Below are 20,085 nucleotides of genomic sequence, written 5' to 3' on the forward strand. Positions count from 1 at the left end.
CTGAGGGGACAAATCTCTGCAAAGGACCTGTGAGGAACTTCAGCTGCCAAAATATAATAATGCTTTTTAGAGTACTAATTTTTTTTCTTTAAAGTGCCACATTAGATTTTTTTAGATTGCTAAGTCAAATATACAGAAGCTTGGAAATTTGGGATCATACTTCAACCCTGTTTCACTCAAATGTTATGAGAAATTATAGTCACACTGCCACTTTGTATTTTCTTCTGCTGGACTCTTGCCTCAGAGTTTAAGTCAAAACCTGCTTGATATCCTCCCGTATATGCACTGCACAGCCTCAAGATTTATTTCTTTCACACTGCCAAGACTGTGCACAGAATGCAAAATGATTCATGTCCTGCTAAGCGTCTCTGACAGAGTCTCCCCACAGTATCCAGGTTTCTCAAGACCATGAAATTTGCCCTCACTGTGCTCCTTTAAGGTGAGGTTGCAATATTATCTGTATTCTGCAGCTGGGAAAGCAGTCACTAACTTTCCATTCATTTTAGTCATACAACCTGAGGCAACAGAAATCCTATTTCTCAGTTTCCAGCCCTCCACACTCTTTCAAAATCTCCTTGTAGTGCTCCCCCCCCCCCCCCCCCCAGTAACCAAACCTACTTCACAGTGGACATGCACAGAATAAGGAGCCCATGGTTAACCAGCCACTTGTGAAAAGTTTGTTGTAAATCCTCACCATTCAGAAATTCTGTCACAGATGCTGAAAAGAGAAGCCTGTCCCACAGAGCATCATTCGAGTGTCTTAAATTTAATAACACCTTGCTGCCTCCACTGCAGTCCCCTGACTCATGTACCATACACCTTCCACCTTGGTAGCAAGTGAGGCAGTATTTAAATATATTTCAGAGCTTGCCCACCTGTGTAATAACCTGATTAAATTCAGAATTCTCTGTTCTGGAGAGAAACAGCCACAGACCCTTCCCCCATGCCCCTAGCCTGTCTCACTCATCTCTTACCTATATGTTCCCCATGCCCTCCTCCTTTTCATTATTTCCATTCTGACTCCCCAGACATCTGGTTATCATCCTCTGTGCTCTGAACAGCTCCCATCCTTTAATCCTGTTCCCCTGCACATGCTTCCTTTGTGCTTCTGATCCTTTGGCTCTTGCAACCTCTTTTCCTTGTTCCTTCATACACCTTCTCCTGACCATCTCCATCTGACCATGACTGATGCATCCCTCTTCCCCCTGCTGCTGGAGATCAGCTAATGAGCAGCACAGTCCCACTTCACTCAGGTCTGCAACCTGAATTAAGCCCAGAGGAGCATAACTCCTCTGTGAGCATGTACAGACAGAAAGTTTTGAAAGCAAAGCTCTTGAACCTGAGTCTCCACAGTGCACGAACAACCTCATCATCAGGGCAAATTCAGGGGTAATTTTCAAGACAGCAAAAGGCATCTCCCTGGTATTATGATGACATTTTACTAAATGTCAAACTTCCAAATTTTCAGTCCAATGAGGTTCATTCCACTACCAGCACTAACACAACTCAGGAAAGGACCACTGGATTTATTTATTTGAAGGAAGGTCATTTAAAGGAGCACATTTCATACAAATCTTGTCTTCATAAACAACTGGCTTTTTTGTTAAAGTGTTTACTAAAAGTAAAAGAATCAGTCATAGACTGATTCTTAGCATGAAAAATTTGAGCAAAACAATTAAAGTTTAGAGAAATTGTAAAGTAAACAATTCCTCATAGTAGGCAGTGACAGGGACACTTTACTCTGAGCAATGCTACTAGCTTAGTTTGTACTTAATAAATCCACCAAATGTAATTGTTACAGCTAAGCAAACATTTCCAGTCATGCTGATGTAAACAAAATCACTCTTCTTATCAATAAGAAATTAGTCCACATGTTCTCACTATTTCTCCACACTGCCTTGAACTGTCTAAGCATCATTTTTCTCACAGCTTTGCCAGCTTCAGATTTTGGACCCTGCCATTCCAGTCTATGGAAAAAATGAACCGGAATTCACCATTCTTCACTTTGCAAAGAGTATCAAGAACTGCTCCAGAATCCCTCAGGGAGAAAACCAGGTGATTTTCTCCTGGCAGTGCTACCTTGATCACCCTTTCTTGCCATGACATCTCCTCCTGACAGCAGTTTCCATTTAGCTGGAAAGTTTCCAGTTGGTAGTCTTAGGGCTAGTCAGCCTGCCATCCCCACTGCACCTGTCCCAGAGCTCTAGGCTATGCCTGCCCTGTACCTTGCAGCCCTCTCCCACACACATCCTAACATTAAAAAAATCTGGAAAAAAGGCCACATTGTCACTAATCCTAGTTTTTCTATACTGTCCTAAAACCTGCCCATAGGTTGCTGATACAGTAGAACTACAAACACAATTGTACATAACATAATTATTGGGGGATGGGGGGAATACAACACCAAAACACAAATAACTTCAAAGCCAGCAACAGGGTTCTGACAGACATTTCCCATCTAATCTTTGGTAGTGATCCACTGATGGTTTTGAAAATCAAAAGTGAAATAACCAAAAAAGTTGAGAACAATTTCTAACATAGGTAAGCAGAATTTTTAAATCAATCTAAACATGATAGATAGTACTAAGGTAAAAATTTCTTTCATGGGGAAATGATCAAAAACTGTACAGCCACCCTACATGGCTCAAGATTATATAAAAACCTTTGCCTACATCTTTGACAGCAAGCAGCTGTTCTAGAGGTTTCTGTTTTATCATATTTGCATCAGAACTACCTTGAGGGTGAATGCTTCGACCTTTTACCAAACCAGTAACCAAGAAGATTAGCTGGAACTTCAAACATCAAAAAAGAAGGTACTTTCTTTCAAAAACTTGGATTTTGGTTTATTAAAAGGGGAGAGTGTCACAGAGAATGAAACAAAGGCAAGAACATAAAGGAACATAAAATAATGGACGAAGAGGAAGAACAGAAGGGAGAAGCAAAAGAGAAATAGCAAAAAGTATTTGCAATTTCAGCATGTCAGCACAATTAATTAAGCTTAAAGGAGACATTAGGAGTTGTCTGTGGTGAGAGGGACAGTGTATCATCAAGCAGAGAAATGCAGAGGGCTCTTACTGCAGCATATGTGTCTGGCTGGCGTCCTTTTGTTTGTCAGGTACCTCGTAGTGGGGAGAAATCTTTCCAAGGCCGCTGTCGCTCAGCATCCTCTTCCGAACCGCAGGGTTCCACCGCTCCGATATTCTAAGGAGAGAAGGAGGAAGAGAAAGGCATTCACACCCCTTGTGTGCTCCACTTGGAAGCTGTCTTATGTTAATTGGTTCCCAGCATTTTTCAGCCCATAGCAAGTTAAAATAGATTAATTCACTATGAGTGCTGTTCATAAAGACAAATAGAAGCATTTCTGGTCTGTCAAGAGGATGATAAGAAACAGAGACTCTTCATGATCATTCTTACACACAAAGGCCTTCAGGGCTTTACACAGTGGGATCAGAACTCTGACCATGCAGAGAAGTTTGTAACTCAATCTTGGTTAGAGATTTATGGCAGGATTGTGGGTCAGGTGGTGTGAGGTGGTTAAAAGGTGCTGAAGTCCAGTACTCCTGCTGTGTGTTCCAGGAAGCCTAATGGAGCAGATGTTACACGACTGCTCTCCTGTCATTACAACAACTGGATTTGTTCCTACAGAATACCTGCCCTCCCACATCTAATCCTTCAGAAAAGGGGGCCAGAAAGAGATGCCCATCTCTAATACATCTGCTGAAAAGCAGATTCCAGCAGTACTCACCCAGTTGCCTGCTCCACTACCAGGTCAGGCATTCCTGGTGGCGTCCCCACCTGCTGAGACATTACCATCTCTGGGTCCAGGATAAAAATCTCGTCCTGCGAAATTTCCGTCACAAAGTGCAAATGTTCCTGTCGGAGTGACACAAGCAACAAATAATGAACCTGCAGCATCATTGATCCCTCAGAGTACCCAGTGCCCTAGAATGAGTTGAGTGCATGTCAGGTTCCCTGAAGAATATTCAAGGAACTCTGTATTTAAGTGTGTACTCATACACACACACACATTAACATCAATGTCACAGAAGTCACCAATTTACATGTCATTGATTTCAAGTCAAACAAGATTCCCCATGAGCAAGCTGCACACTCACAGCAATATTTTAAAGGCTGTTCCTTGATGACTATGCCATTCTGATGAAACCTGGAGGTCTACCCATAAAGCTGAGATCTGCATTTTGAAATGAGGACCAACACCTGAAGTCTCTTCTTTGATGATGGTTGACAGAACTTTTCATTTTTTGGGGGTACTCTTTCAGATCTCCACCAGTTGTACATTCTGTTTTCACATCTCCATTACCAAAGCTCTCTTTCTCAATCCTTTATTTTTGGTATTGACACTGAAGGCTTATTGTCTTTCAAAAAAAAACACAGTGTGAGTATGCCTGTCTGTGTAGGGAAATGGGCAGGAAATTGCACACTGTTTGTGTGCTGGGACCTGTTGTCATCTTACTGCAGGGATTCCACACTGTTGTCTCCCATCACAAAAGTTTCATACCTTCTTGGTGTTTCTCGTGGGCATCTCCTTAGAGCACTGACTCTTTCTTCTTCACAAAGCAGCCACTGACTCCAGTTCCCTTCTCACCCAGCCACCCCACTCTTTTATAGCACTCTTCTTCCCATTGCTTACAGCTGTGGCCTGTTAAAGTCAGGCCTGTTCCTAATCTTTGATAATTGGCCCAGCTGCAACTCCTTAGGGGTAAGATTACTTTCTACACTATATTTTCTTATATTCTATCTCCCTACAGGGACCAATGCACAGTATTTAATTTTTTCCTCCCAGAATCACAGGATGAAAGAGTAGGCATTCAAAATTACCATCAGTACAGTGTCAAGGATTGGAGAAATGCAGAATAAGCCAAACTGAGTCAAATTGCCCAGTTTAGTCTGTAGCAGCATCTTCTTCACCCCTGCCTTCCCAATGTTAGATTACAACATCAAACCATTTATTTGACTGCATGCAAAGAAGTCCCATGGCATCTACATGCAGACACTGAACAGGGGAACTCTGAACTAAAGTCACAGCTCCTTCTGCTTGAGCTAAAGCACCAGCTGCTTTTGCTAAGAAACAGTAACATGTTCATGTGATTCAGAAACAGCTTACACAGCTCTCAGGGGGACCAGATACAAACAACCACAGTGCGAAATCAACAATTTGCACTTAATGCTGAGCAACTAATTGGCCCGTTCTGGCTACAAATCAGAAACACCAAAAGCTCTAAAATTTTCAGTGTCTTTTAAAAAATATATTCAGATTGTCAGATCTATGCCACAGGTTTGAATCCAGCAGAGATACACCTTGTTTTGAGGTTCCTTGTGAATATTTTGTGCATATCTCTTCATAATTCTCAAATTGTAACAACATAATTTCCATAGCTATTTCATGGCCCACACACACACATCTAGAGGATCAAGATTTCTGGTGCCTAAAAGCAACATTGAAAAGATAAATACAAATACACTGGTGCCACACAGGTGCCCCAAATAAGACTTGATAAGGAAAACAATTGCAGAAAATTCTGATCTGTATCAGATAGGTAGTAAACAGAATGGCAGATGGTCAGCAGATACAAGACTTCAGTGAAACAACATGAATTAGATCAACTAAAAAACACCCCAGAAGTTTTTTTCTACTTCTCATGAGACATCATGAGTAACATTTTGCAATAGACAGAAAGAACGGCAGATAATTCATTTTAAGCTGCATTTGATTTAGCTTTTTTAAAAAAAGAAATCTATAGAAACAAAAAACAAATAAGGATTTACCTGAGATCTGTCAATGCGGTAAAAACGATCAGCAGAAGTTGCTGCAAGACAGAGAAACAACAGCAGAAAATAGTCTGAGCAGGGCTGCATGGACAAGCTGGGCTGCACTAACATCACTGGCTCCTAAAACACCCCCTGTGTCAGGGAAGTCACAGTGGCTCCACAAGAGCACAAGTTTATTCCTTATGTCCATATGAGTGGCATGCCTCGGGTCAGTACTGCGACCAACATCTTTGTCAGTGGCACAGAGAGTGGAATCAAGCGTGGCCCCAGCAAGGTCCCTGCTCACAGCAGCCTTAGTGGAGCAGTGAACACACTGGAGGAAAGGGACACAGCCAGGGGGACCTTGGCACACTTGAGAGGTGGGCCAGTGCAAACCTCGTGGAGGTCAGCAAAGTGCAAGGTCCTACACAGGAGCCATGGCAGTCCCTGCACACCTACAGGCTGGGTGGAGAAGTGACTGAGAGCAGCCCTACAGAGAAGGACTTGGGGGTGATGGCTGCTGAAAAACTCAGCATGAACCAGCTGGGTGAGCTTTTAGCCCAGAAAGCCAGGCATGTCCTGGGTGTCACTAAAAAGCAAAGTGGCCAGCAGGTCAAGGGAAGGGATTGTCTGCCTCTGCTCTTGTGGAGACCCCACCTGGAGCACTGTGTACAGTTCTGCTGCCCCCAGCACAAGGACCTAAAACTGTCAGAGCACGTGCAGAGGAGGGCTGTGAAGTTGATATGGGGACTGGAGCACCTCCCTTACAAAGACAGGCTGAGAAATTTGGGGCTGTTCAGCCTGGAGAACAGAAGGTTGTATGGAGACTTCAAAGCAACCTTCCAGCATCTGAAGAGGTCTACAGGGAGGCTGAAGACAGACTCTTCATCTGGTGACAGGACAAGGACTAAGGGGTACAAACTGAAAAAAGGGGAAATTCAGGCTGGATATTAGGAAGAAATTACTGTGAGAGTGGTGAGATAGTTGAACAGGTTGCCCAGGGAACTTGTGAATGCCCCAACCCTGGCAGTGTTCAAGGTCAGGCTGGGTAAGGCCTTGAGCAGCCTTGGTCTAGTGAGAAGTGTCCCTGTCCATGGCAGGGTTGGGTTGGGCCTAGATGATCTTTAAGGTCTCTTCTAACCCTTAACACTCTATGATTCTGCAATATTCCTATCCTATTAAATGCTGAATTTAAAGATAAGGCTTAATGAAACAGTAGTCAGTGAAAATATTAACTTAATAATTTAAAATGTATAAAATGGATTTCAGTCTGATTACATTACAAGAATTGATTACATTAAAATATGTGACAGAAAAAGCTGCTTTGTTCTGATGAGAGTATAGCAAGCATATACTCAATTTGATGGGTCTAATGGGATTAATTTAAATTCTGAATCTAAAGAACAATAATATGCTTAGGAGCTCTTTATAAATCAAATGCTTGGCCACAGATATTGACTCTGAATGAGCAATATGTTCAAGGAAAATTTATGCTACTCATGAAAAACACATGAAAATAGGGGGATTCACTAAATAAAGCACGTATTATGAATCTTGTCATTGCCAAATAATTTATATTACTAACCCCAAAAGTATTTATCATCTACAATGTGCTTCACCAGATGCAATTTTTTTTTTGTATCTGCTTTGCATTTATTTGGGTGAGTGAAATCAGGTTCATTCACTCTGCAGTTTTGACACAAGAGCACAGTGATGTAGCATTGTAGATTTTGGCACTTCATAGGAATATCAAATACTAAAGACAAAAAACTGAACACATCTACCCATCCAGCTTTCTCCAAAAACCAAAGAGATCCTCACTATGGCTTTTATCAATGTCCCTCATGAGAGACAAGGAATGGTGATTAGAAATTGCCAAGGAGAATTTGGTTTTGTTTTGAGCATTAAAAATTTAAGCCTCCCCATGCTGAAGCTTTTGTAAAAGCAGATGCCATCCATTTCAGCTGCTAATTCCTGTGCTCTGGAGCCTGATGTAAGGCCCTGATAAGTCATCTGCTTTGACAAAGTCTGGGTCAAATACAAGTGCAGCTCTCCAGCACAGGGTTACAAGGAAAGGGAGGTACATTTCTGTCACCTAAACACTGTAGTGCCTAAAGACTACAGCACCTGCAGAGAAACCAGGGTGAAGAGCTCAGCCTTACACCAAGCAGTGAATTGCCACAACTGGCTGCACTCTGAGCTCAGGCAGTGCATGCAATGAAGTCTGCTCATCACAGCAGAGGCACTGATAAACCAAGCTTCTAACCTGCCTCAAGAAAAAGGCTAACCCGCCTCTCTGTGGCATGAAAAAGCTACAGCAGATATTTTGATTCTTATACGAAGGAAGGGCCTGTTTAATTTTTTTAGAGGGGAAAGGGGGGCACTCAGCTCCTTTTTTACCTGCTCAGTGTAAAAAGAAGGAACCCCTCTCTAGTCTTACACTCAGATCTCTCTTCCATAAGCACACCAGAAGCAGGCAGCTTGCTGGGCACAGCAGAGGGGAGATGCACTTACCATCTAGGAAGCACCATCTAGGAGAGAGCCTCTGAACAGAAAGTACTCTGGGGAAAGAGCTTTCCTGGTCCTGGATAGGGCATGAAAATTATGTTATTAACAAAAACACAGCAACTGTTTCTTCTCTGAAAAGGACTATTTTCTAGACTTGGGCTTTTTCATTTTTCTTTTTCTGACATTGCACAATGTGCAAAATCTATATAAGCCAGGAACAAAATGAAATTACTGGGGAGGAATTAAGATCTTCTTCCTGACCTGTACTTATCAAAGACTCAAACAGGCTACCCCATGTGGTTTTAGCTCTTACTGGAGAGGCAAAAGGGATCAAAAGGGATCTAAGAGAGCAGAGGATGATCATGGCTCTGCTCCACACTGCCAGTGAATGGTCAGCCAGCTTCCTAAATCTGCTGCATATAACATTTAAACATAAACATATTTGCACAGGGCAAAACAGAGTGGCATGGATCTTTGGCACAGACAATTTGTATAGACACAGATTCTATCCTTATTCACATCTTAAGGAGTACAATCAGCACAGCTGAAAATGTTGTAAATTCAGGTACACGTTGGCTCAAGATTAAACTTGACTCCTCTTTCAGACAACAGAGCAGAATATCAAGTCACATGGCAGGAAAAGAAAAAGTAAAAGCCACAGGAAGGATTTTACTTGATCCCATAAACCTTATTCTCATGTACAGCTTATGGTATCCAGCCTCCGTGCATCACAGAGATGGAGAAAATGACAGCAAAACATCCCATTAAGCGAACTCTAACAGTACATAAGGAGCAAATAACACATCTCTCAGGGGTTCAATAGATTTAAAATACAGCTTTGTCTAATATGGGCAAACAGTTGTGGGATTTTAGGTTTGATTGTATTGCCACTGGAGTGTTTGTCAGAAAAATCAAAGATTTCTGAAACCCACTAGGCTTGCTGATATGGTTTTATCTACATGCACAAAGCTTTATGTATCTTGATATTTAGTCCTCCCTGTGAGGAATGGAGGGGACTGCAACACAAAGGACAAAGGGAAGAAAACATCCAACGGTGTGTACTAAAATGCAGTTTATAAAAAGAGGAGAAATGAGTAAAATTCATAGAGTACAAAATGCTGAGAAAATGAAGATAGAAACACCGCTGGTAAATGTCAACTTGAGTCACAAATTGCACATTGTGACATACTTCCTCCAAGACCTCATTACAGTTCAACTACAGAACTAGCTTGCAAAGTTTGAGGCCCATGAGAATGATATTTTGTGAGCATTAAACTCATTAGAGAAACAAAACAGAATGAGAAAACACTCCAGTATATTTTTTCTCATTTGCACCTTGGTTTGCTAATATTTCTGCTGACTGCCTATGTTTTGAAATGCAGAGGAATCACACAAGAAAATTGCATTTATGAGATTTAAAAGTACCCATGGCACTTTATTAGTGAGGTATGAATACTGTTCAATCTGCTCAAGCACCCTATTCATGCCCTTTATCCCCCTCTTTTTCCCATTTCTGTAATATGTAGAGGGATACCAACAAATATGGAACAAACCTCAAATTAACCTAATGAGACAATTTGCAGAAATGAACCACTTAGGAAAAAAATACTAGACAAACAAGTACTGAAGACAAAACACAGAGAGGGTGCATTTAAAATGTAGCATCATGAAAAATGAATGTTATGTTAGGGATTTCACACTGCTGTGCACTAGAGAAGATGGGTAGGCATCTAATTTATATACTGCTGTAACAGCAGAGGTTAGAGCCAAGTATGGAGCTGATTTCTGACATTTCATACTCTCTTGTACATCTCCCCATACACACAGATTTTGTTCTTCATTTTACCTCAGGCAGTTTCCTACACATGGAGCAGTCAGCAGCCACTTAGGTTAATTCATAATGAGTGGAACAGAATCATACATGCTGGTTTATTAGTCAATTTGCTAGACACTAACACTGTTCTAAAACCCAGTTCCAGAGCAATGATGGATGGAAATGTCAAGAATATGAAGTTAGCATTGGATAGGGAAACAAAGAAACAAACCATCAACTGATATAAAGAAGGCAAGTCCAGGAAAACATGCCAAATTGCATTTTCTTATAGTGTCTGCAGTCAGAGCATCTACAGGCATTCTTGTGAAACTGGAATTTTTTCTGCGTCCCCCAAGTAATAATTAACCCCAAAGAAATTATCTGCAATTTCACCACAATTGGTTCCTGTAGGTTGGCTCTCTGTATGCTTCAGTGAACTCATTCCTGCTGATCCAACAAGACTTGCATTGTTATTCCTAGGAAGATGCTATCAGCACCATGCAAACTTGTCCTGTGATCCTAAGCACAGTGTCGACTGACCATGGTCTGTGCCAAATCTCCATGCTAATATCAGATCCTTTCAGGAATCAGTAGAGTTAGTCTCACTAATTTTACTTCCAATCTAAGCACTCAACAAGGAATTATTTTACTGAGAGAAATACATGTTCTTGAATGATACTTCCAACTGAAAAGACAAGTTCTGTATTGCATAAACTGTAGAATAAAGTTGTAAAACACAAAGAGACCAATTTTAAGAACTATCCACCTAAACTAAAACCTATTTATCTCACGCAGAAAACACACATGTGCTTAGGATGGACTAAAAAATTACCCTGAAGATTATGTAAAGTGAAGGTAGATGGCTGTCCTGTACAGAATTATTAAGAAGCTGGGCCTGCTAAAACACCTTTTTTTTCCCTCATTGATTGACTTTATTTCAACAGCTATGCAATACAACATGTCATTGTTCAGTTTCTCAGACAGAGAAACAATTTTGCTTTTGTCATTTGTCCTAGAGGAAACATTTTCTCAATCACTTCAATGTGGAAAATACTGCTATTGCAATATCAAAAGCATCAGCAAGTTTTGCCAATTATAAAGGTGATTCCATAAAACTTGTCCAGGAGAAAGCAGAACTTGCTTTCAACATTTAAGGGTAAATCCTAATATCAGTTAATTAGAAATTCATCTAACTTATGGGTTCAATGCAAAGAGTGTCATTTCTATTTTTAAGCCTCTTCTGTTCTGATACTAAAAGGAAAGCTTATCTTACCTGGTAATGAACTCTTTGTGTAGTAGAGGTTACTGACTGTAGGTCCTAGCAGGAGAATGAAAGACAGGGCAGTGATGAAAAAGATTAAAGCAACGACAAGAGCTGTTTGTAGTTCTACTATCTGAAGTGGTTGGGCAAGCACAAATCATTTGTCAAATATTTTTCACTGGTTTTAAGCATATGAAAGAAAAGCCAAGGAAAGCTCACTCAAAGTTTAGATTTGTATGTATTTGGCCCAAAAAACTAGTTTCAAAAAGAGATGACACTAATATATCTTATCATGTTAAAAAAACTATTTGTTCCAAGAGAACTATCTAAATTTACAATATCAGCAACAAAATTAAGGAAAATATGTCATAAATCTTTAAGACACTTTTGCAAATATTTCTGAGTGATTAATGCACTTAAGAAAATCACTGACAGTTCTCTCTATTTTAAGACAACCTCACTCCAAGAAGGTCATACCAGAATGGTCCTGACATTTAACAGGGTTCAGGCATCTAATTTATTTTAATAGAGATTTTGTCAAATAGTTATAGCACATGACATAGTCTACTAAAGAGCCTGGCCTGCAGAATATTGTCCTGCAGCAGCATGGAAACTGGCAGAGCTCAGCAAACCTTGGCATCTCTACTCCCAGCAAATGGGACTGAGCCAAATCAAGCACACATGCATAAATTAGTACAAACCCTGCAAAAGGTTGGAGAAACACAATTTCTCCATAACCACTATGGGTAATTCAACCAAAATATCTGGCTGTGTTTCCTTCAGGGGTTGTACCTAAGAGTGCCTGAACTCAGTGTGAGATCACATTTCTAATCTAATCTGATGAGATCATCATCATAAGTATTTCACTGTAATTTCCTGTACTGGACACTTCAAATATGCACCACCTTACAATATGGATTTATGTCTGATAATAATAGTCACACTCCAGGTCTGAATGTCCAGAAATGCATTTGATAAGGGGAATCCTGGCTGAAATGTGAAGAAGTGAAAGCCTGAAGTGAGATACTAAGTTTCACATTCAGACTGCATGTGTGGAGTTCCAAAATCTATAGGAAGTCAGTGGCTCCCAAAGAGTTCAATGGAAGGGATGAGCTTCACAGTTCCTACGTAAACTAGACCAACCATTTATAAAGTCTTAAAAATGTTCATATATAAATTGTTTATAAATGTAATGTCATCAGGCTCGTAAATATTTTTGAAAGCTATCACTAAGAGATTAAAAAAAATCAGAGACAATACATTAATGAAAACCCATTAGTTTTATCACTAAAGGGGCTCACACTTAAAATGATTTGGGTAATGAGGCATTTGGAGTCTGCATTTCCCAGGGTATATTGTAGAATGAACACTCATGAGGCAAGGTGCTCAAGAATAAGGGCAAAACTATTGTTGTCTGTATGAACATCCATTTCTGTGTCTTTGAAAATATCTAGTTGATATTTGCTGTGTTTAGTGGTGTCTCATATTACTCCATTATTAGAGAACAACATCTGCATAATTAGACCCACTCAAATGCCACAGTGTTTATCCTTGCATAGCACACTTTCTAATCCATAATTTATGTAATTTCAACAAGGTATAAGGAAAGTCCTAGTATGCCATTATAAATCAAGGAGAAGTAAACACATCCATCCACTTCAATTCTGTTATCATTTAAAAGGAATCAGTATGATTTTTAATTTCCTGTTTAAGGAATATTTTTCAGTACTTTTATTATCATATCTTAATTCTAGAATTTTGGTCTCAATGGTAGGCAAATTGCAATACTCTTGATACGTGGTTGCTGCAATTATTAGATCCCTGCACTCAGAATGGGAAGGAGCATAAAACAGGTTTGTGAGTGATACCTGAATTCACAAAGGCCTCACCTCTTGCAGACGGTCAATGTACATACGACAAGTCTCCAAGTCACAATCTCCTCGTACAACTATGATCCCTAGGGGAATGGCTGAAAAAAATCAAAACCAAAGAAAAATCTCTTTAACTGAAGTCTCTTGAACTGTAACAGACTTCCAATGGTTTCCAGTGTTGGTTTTTTTCATATCCGCATGAAAGTTTTCTGCTATCTAAACCTTAACAATTATGTAAAAGAAGAGCATGTTAATCATCATCACTTTCACCCATTTATAATTATCAATTAATTATTTCATTTTCAGCAACCTTTCATGGTTTCATGAAAGAAGCTAAAACATATTCAGTTAAATTGAGTACTTCATTTTCAGATCTGAACATCAAATATTATCAAACAAAGGAACATATCCCATAACAAGAGTTATGGGGGGCACCCTTGTATCTCAAAATAAGAGTGATATTTCATTCTCAGAACTCAAAGTCTACAGGTTTAAAGCAGTGGAAATCACAGGCTGATATCAGGGAAAACTATCCAATACCAGCTTATTTTTATCTAAGGCTGTTTTTAAACCAAAAACAGATATTATTCCATCTACACACAGAGTCCACACATTTCCATATTTAGTCAGACAGAAGAAAAAAAAAAAAAGATAACTTGTGAAAATGCAGCAAAACTTTCAGGTTAGGGCAAAATTTTTAATAACAGGAGATTGAGGTTTTTCACATTTATTCTGTTCTTGCCACCAAAGAGTCCAAAACAAAATCACAAAAGGAAAAATAAATTATAAAGAATACAATAAAAGAGAAAAAGGTGAGTCCACAATAAAGAGAGCTGCCTACTAAGATCTCATTAAATAAAAAGAAAACAAGTGAACACTCTTGAATATGTGATTTTGTAAAAGTGAATCACTGAATTAAGTTCTTTTTGTCTCCCTGAAGGGTCTTTAATCAAATAATGGCCAAAAAATTTATGGGAGCAGCGGGAAAGATATTTAAATTCTCACATGAAATATTCCAGAAGCAGAACAGAACGTCAACTCAGAAACAATTTTGATAACTGGATAATGAGCAGCAACATAAAATCACCAAGGTTTCTGAGATAAACAGAAAACACAACTGTGCTGGCAAACCTTCCTGCTGTTGAAGAGAAGTTGATTAAGTGGGAGAGACGTATTTAAATACTTACAAGTTCTTCATTCTGGTAAGAGAACAAGACAGTGCTAAGATATTGGGGAAGAGAGCTCCTATTTTTCTGGTCCACCAAAGCCTGATGCACAAAGAGGAGCTCAGTGGTTTCCAAGGAGAAGAGCTGGGGAGCTCTGCTGCAGTCAAGGTCACTGTGGACCTCAGAGGCCAGCACAGGGCTCAGCAATGCTGCCAGAATTGTGTTTGGAAAGCAAATTGAACAGCAGAAGAACTGTAGACCCAGGAAAATGGGAGGCAGGGGAAAAAATGCTGGAGTAAGAACAAGAACATAAAGAAGGAATAGGTGGGAAGGAAGAGGTTACACGTCTCCTGAAACAACACTGACATCCAATAGTGATGACAGTCCCCCTGCACATTTTCAGAGGGGCCAGGTGGAAACAGGGGTCATGGAGACCTCCAAGATTCTTTCACTGCAGAACAGAGACTGAGACACAAGCAAGTGGAAGAAGGGTCAGAAACAGGGCTTGCTTCAAACACTCCAGTGCTCTGGGCTACCGACTGATTCTCTTTGCTTAGTGTTTATTATTGCTTAACCTGTTTTGGCAGGAACCCCTTAAGCTCTTTGCAGAGACTTCTTAATGGCTATCTAGATTCAATTGAACAGATCCCTTTGCAGCCCTTACTAAGAGAAGTGTTTGTTAAATTCATTTATAGCACTAAAAACTGAATTGTAGCAGACATGGCTACACCTCCAACAGCTACAGAGCACGAGGGAGTTACAGCACTGGCTCACAGACTGTCACTACACATTTTTTCTCTCTTCTCCACACTTAATGGGGACTAAAGCTTTGACCTGACAAAACAACACAGATAACAGAATTGGAATCCTTAACTATCACCATTCCCGAAAGACCAAAAGCGGAGGACCTTAAAACATTTGTAATTCTAAAGAAATCCACCAAAATATCTAAAAATGCAATAGATATCTTAGTGGTGATACTTTGTGAGTCTCATCTAATGATTGAAGTAGTGATTCAAGCTTTAATTAAATTATGTGATACTGGTTCTTAGTGGACAAAGAACAGTTCTGAAACTCTGGGCTGTGTGATTTTGTCCTTAAAAAGAAAAGTTCTGCCTTAACTGTTTGGAAATTGTGAATTAGCATGATCTATGGCATTTGGGGTCAATAGCTAGCTAAGGTGTAATGTGTGAGGTGGGTCTCAAGTGGTTCCATTCCATTCCATATGGTTCATGGCCTATGAAAAGCCTTTAAAGTCTTTACTGGATAACAGTAAAGTAGATGCTAAAATGTTGCTTCCCAATTTTTGTTGTTATTATTGTTCATTTATTGCTTGGTTGGCTCCTTTTGCAAGACCCATTTGGCTTTCAGCAAGGAAAATATTCACAGCCCTGATTTTTATCATAAACCACAATAAGCAATCAAAACGCACCACACAGTCAAGACTTAAAAAGTGACTCACAATAGTTGTTGTTCTAAAACAAAAGCAAATGCTTAGTAGTTGATAATGGGATAGAAACTCTGGGGTTGCTGCTCATTCTACAAATAGTGCAATAGCACGCAATAGAGGCAAAAGGAGTTAATTTATGATAAATCAATTAAGGGCCAAGTCAACATGCATAGCAGACAGTAACATTGTAGGCACTTTCATCCAGGACTAAGGAGCCTCTGCATTTACTGGGTGGATGAGGATGTGGACAGTACAAATCCCTGTGGGGCACAGGGATTACTAGATATGCCAGGAGCGAGGTGGGAGTGCAAACACATCAAAAGCACTACAAAACCACTTTCCATGCACACACACACTGTCCACTCCTGTGAATATGTGGATAAACCCACCCACGTGACTATGCCAAAAATAAGGAATAGTCTCAGATCATGAGCCAAGCCACAGCACTCAAGTGCCAGATATTTTTCTCCTGAGACACCTGCTCTTCTGGCCACTTGCATCCATCTCCCAGCTCCCTCGTGCCCCCTGAATGATGAAAAAGGATTTTGTCCAGGCAGCTGTGGTGAGCAGCAGTGCAAGAACCCCAGGAAATGAGACAGGCAGACAGTGGCTTCATAATCTGAACCAGTACTGCAGAAAGGTTTTTGTTCCTAGCAACACTAACCAAAACCAAGGATCAGCAGGAGGAGGCTTGGGCAGATGCAGCAGTATGGCCAGCCTGGTGTTCTAATTAACTGCAAGATTAGGAGTGATTTCCTAAGTCCTCATGAAATTAGCTATGGAATTTGTAAGCAACAAACAAAACTTCCACCTATTAAGTCCCCATTATGCTGAATACCAAGAGCTAGTGAACTCTTTAATAGTATTGAGGACACAAATGAAGGAAGCCCAAACATACTTATATATATTATAAAATTCAATTAACTTACCTGTTTATTGTTATGAAAGGATTCAATTTGTGATCTTAATACCATGATTAACCCACTCAAAACCCAAACAAAACAGCCTTGAGACAGAACATTACAGTAGATGTGAATTCCAGGAAAACTCATTCTGATTCTGATACCTCAGGGGACTGGGGAGATTAGACATTGGACTGTAAATGTTTAATGTAACAAATAAAGGATCCTCACTACTTGAATATGTCATAAGAAAGCCATTTTCCTGAAGGGCATCCTGATATTAAGATATGATATTAAGAATATGAAGGACCAAGCAAATACATGGTAGAGAATTATAAAATATTCAGACATTTATATTAAGAGGTTTGGCTTTCACAGTTTGGTTTTAATAAAACTGAGTTTGTACAAAAGGATTTTCTTACCACATAAATCTAAGCCATGTGTCTCTTCAGATCCCTTCTGCTTATTATACTGAGAAAACTCAATTCTCCCTAGGTTCATTGGCTACTAGTTTTTTTAGCCCACTTGCAAAATCCTCACATATAAGGAGGTAAAGCACAGTGGAGGTTATCAGATTAAACCAGACCATGTTTGAAAAGGCAGTCATTCCCTCCAGTCTCTCAGTGATTTTTCCAATATCCTGCCAAAAGGGAAGAAGCTGCCCAAGTCAAAGGAGGAGAGAACCTGTGCCAAACACCACACAAAAAGGAACAGATTATAGAAAAAAAAAATTGAAGAGCTGGGAATTGAAGCTGGCTGGGAATGGATATTGGGAGTGAGAGCTGACAGCAGAGATCTGGGTCAACAACAATTAAGTATTTAGGGTAAAGGAAAAGAGCAGAAACCTGTGCTGTGAGGTCTGCAGAGACAGACTAAGACAGGCAGGAAGGATGTGTGTGGGATGAGTTATCCAAAGGGGACAACCAGGACTAAAAAAGTAAGAGGAAATCAAATCAGAAAAGCACTAAGGAAATATGCAAGTAGAATATGAACAGAAGAACCTCACAGAAAAGCCTACATGAGAAAGACAAACTACAGTGTGATTTCCTGGAAACATAATATTCTTGCTTCTCTCCACTTCTCTAAAGTAAATATAAATTTTTTTATACATTTATAAATTTTATATAGATACAAGTTTTATAAATATAAATGCCTATCTCTTCTGGTTTAAAGATGACAAACTTAACACATGACAATTTCCCACTAGCTCAAAAGGCAGAAGACTGTACTGAATATGCCCTGTGAGGTACCAAGACAAGATAGATTTAGATTAGATATTCGGAAGAAATTCTCTACAATGAGAGTGGCAAGACACTGGAATGGGTAGCCCAGATAAGTGGAAGATGTCCCCATTCCTGGGAGAGTTCAAGGTCAGGGACTTGGAGCAGCATGCTCTAGTGGAAGAGGTCCCTGCCCATGACAGTGGGTTGGAACTAGATGATTTTTAAAAATCCCTTCCCACTCAAATCATTCTATGATTCTATAACCCCATGATATGAAATTCCAATGGCTTGGGCTTACTCCTTCCCCCAGCCTCAGAGAATCGCAATTATTGCCAATATTGCCAATATTTAACTCACTACTGACTTACTGACTTCTAATCCTCCTGCTTTCACTTTGCTGGGAGGCTTTAAGCAATCCTTTCAACCCCTCCCAGTTTCAGATCTTATGAAATCACAGTGATGAAGAATTACCTAAATTAGCTAATGTGTGCGCAACACATATTGACAAAACCAAGTTGTTAGAGCAAGGCACTGACTTCTAAGCAAAATGAAAGTAGTTTTCTTTTATGGAACTTCTACTATGTGCTCAAAGAGATCTCCTGAAAAATAAATGCCCATTGGTGCATCCTTTACAGGACGAAAGAGAAGGTTTGTAGCTGCACAACCTGCCTCAACTAAATCCATCCAGCTCAAAATTGCTTCCCAATATAAGCACATTTCCTTCGTGGCTCATCAGGAAGTCTTCTGCTCCCTGCTGACTTTTATATTACATATTCAGGATATAAATACCAAGTCCTAAGTGTTGGCCCTTTCTTACTTAGCTAGCTGTTCAAAATCACACGAGCTCATCTCCAAATACCTTCACCTGTGATATCCCTGTTTTAAAGAGTCAGAATGCCTTTGACAGATCAAAGATTCTAAGTGCATTTCTGTACATGTGAACATCACAGTGACTCACAAGCTTGTCACTCTGTGTATCCCTATGTATCTGATAAGAACTCCTAGGATGAGCCCAAAACCCTCAGGTAACCCACAGATATTAGAGGCACTCACATTATAGACATTTAGCTACAGATAATCAGGGAGACAAGAATTCAAGGTTAAGCTCCTATCATGTTACAGCATCATGCACACAGAGCAAGGAAGCTGCACAGAAAAGGCTTGTGAGGTTACAGACAGTCCAATGATTAAACACATGGAACTAAATTTTCTTTCAAAATTTCTCTTGAGTCTAGTGTGCCATTTTATTCTAGAGGACATAAGGAGCAGCTGGGTCTGTGTAAAAGAAAGTATGGGAAACCCAGAGCTGACACAGGGCTGAGAGTTATTTCTGATACCATCATCACTGAAATTGGGTATAATTCCTCCTTAATCTTAGTGGTACTGAGGAAGCTAAGATGATTCTCCATGGCTAGGGCACACACAACAAGTTAAGGGCAGAAAGGGCTGACATACCCTATTAAAAACCCCACAACTGTTCAGTTACTGCTTATGGGGAGTTATTTCACTGATTTTTTTTATGCTGCAAATCTGAAATAGTGTTGCTAGGAAGAACTAAGAAGTACTGAAGATCACTAGGTCACTGTCTAGCTTATGTTTAGTTGGTTTGTTGCCTTTTTTAAAAACCAAATTAGTTTCCACATATGCCTCCATTGTCAGGAAATTTTTAGTTATACTGGAAAGGAGAAAATACAGTGTCACACTGAAAGATTTTGCTGTCTTAAAAATAACTCAATTGTTCACCCACAGTGCTGCTTTGGATCACACTTTACTGCTATAACAAGAAGCCAAAGAGAGTGCACACAAGACAAGCAGGCAGCTGAGGCAGAAATAAATTCTGTCTACCTAGAAACATCAGTCCACCTCACTTCTTGAGTGAGATAATCTTAGCTGTGGTCATTGTAATGTACAACTCTCATATTGGCCAGAGATGGTGAAGCTTGTGACTAAGGTGACAAGTGCTTAGGACATGAATAAGGAGGTGTTAGAAAAGACAACTACATTTGCAGTGAAGAATATTACAGCATAACTAAAACGCCAACATATATCCCTTTCTTAAAATGTTGCACCAAAGCATTCATCCCTCCTCACTGAAGGATCAATAAGCACCCTCTGTACCATC

General features: G+C 39.9%; 1 protein-coding gene across 4 annotated transcripts in view; it reads right to left on the bottom strand.

Moving 5' to 3' along the window:
• DGKI (diacylglycerol kinase iota) overlaps nucleotides 1-20,085 on the bottom strand; it is a 200,623-nt gene that overhangs the window by 43,611 nt on the left and 136,927 nt on the right. For all 4 annotated transcript variants that reach the window (XM_054631243.2, XM_077178324.1, XM_077178325.1 and 1 more), the window contains 6 exons: nucleotides 13,241-13,320; nucleotides 11,364-11,408; nucleotides 8,284-8,353; nucleotides 5,788-5,828; nucleotides 3,746-3,873; nucleotides 3,076-3,201 (listed from right to left, as the gene is read on the bottom strand). In XM_054631243.2, coding sequence (XP_054487218.2) covers nucleotides 3,076-3,201; nucleotides 3,746-3,873; nucleotides 5,788-5,828; nucleotides 8,284-8,353; nucleotides 11,364-11,408; nucleotides 13,241-13,320 — 490 coding nt within the window. The remainder of the gene's footprint in view (nucleotides 1-3,075; nucleotides 3,202-3,745; nucleotides 3,874-5,787; nucleotides 5,829-8,283; nucleotides 8,354-11,363; nucleotides 11,409-13,240; nucleotides 13,321-20,085) is intronic.

Source organism: Agelaius phoeniceus, chromosome 5 (genome assembly GCF_051311805.1).
Source record: "Agelaius phoeniceus isolate bAgePho1 chromosome 5, bAgePho1.hap1, whole genome shotgun sequence".
NCBI lineage: Eukaryota > Metazoa > Chordata > Aves > Passeriformes > Icteridae > Agelaius > Agelaius phoeniceus.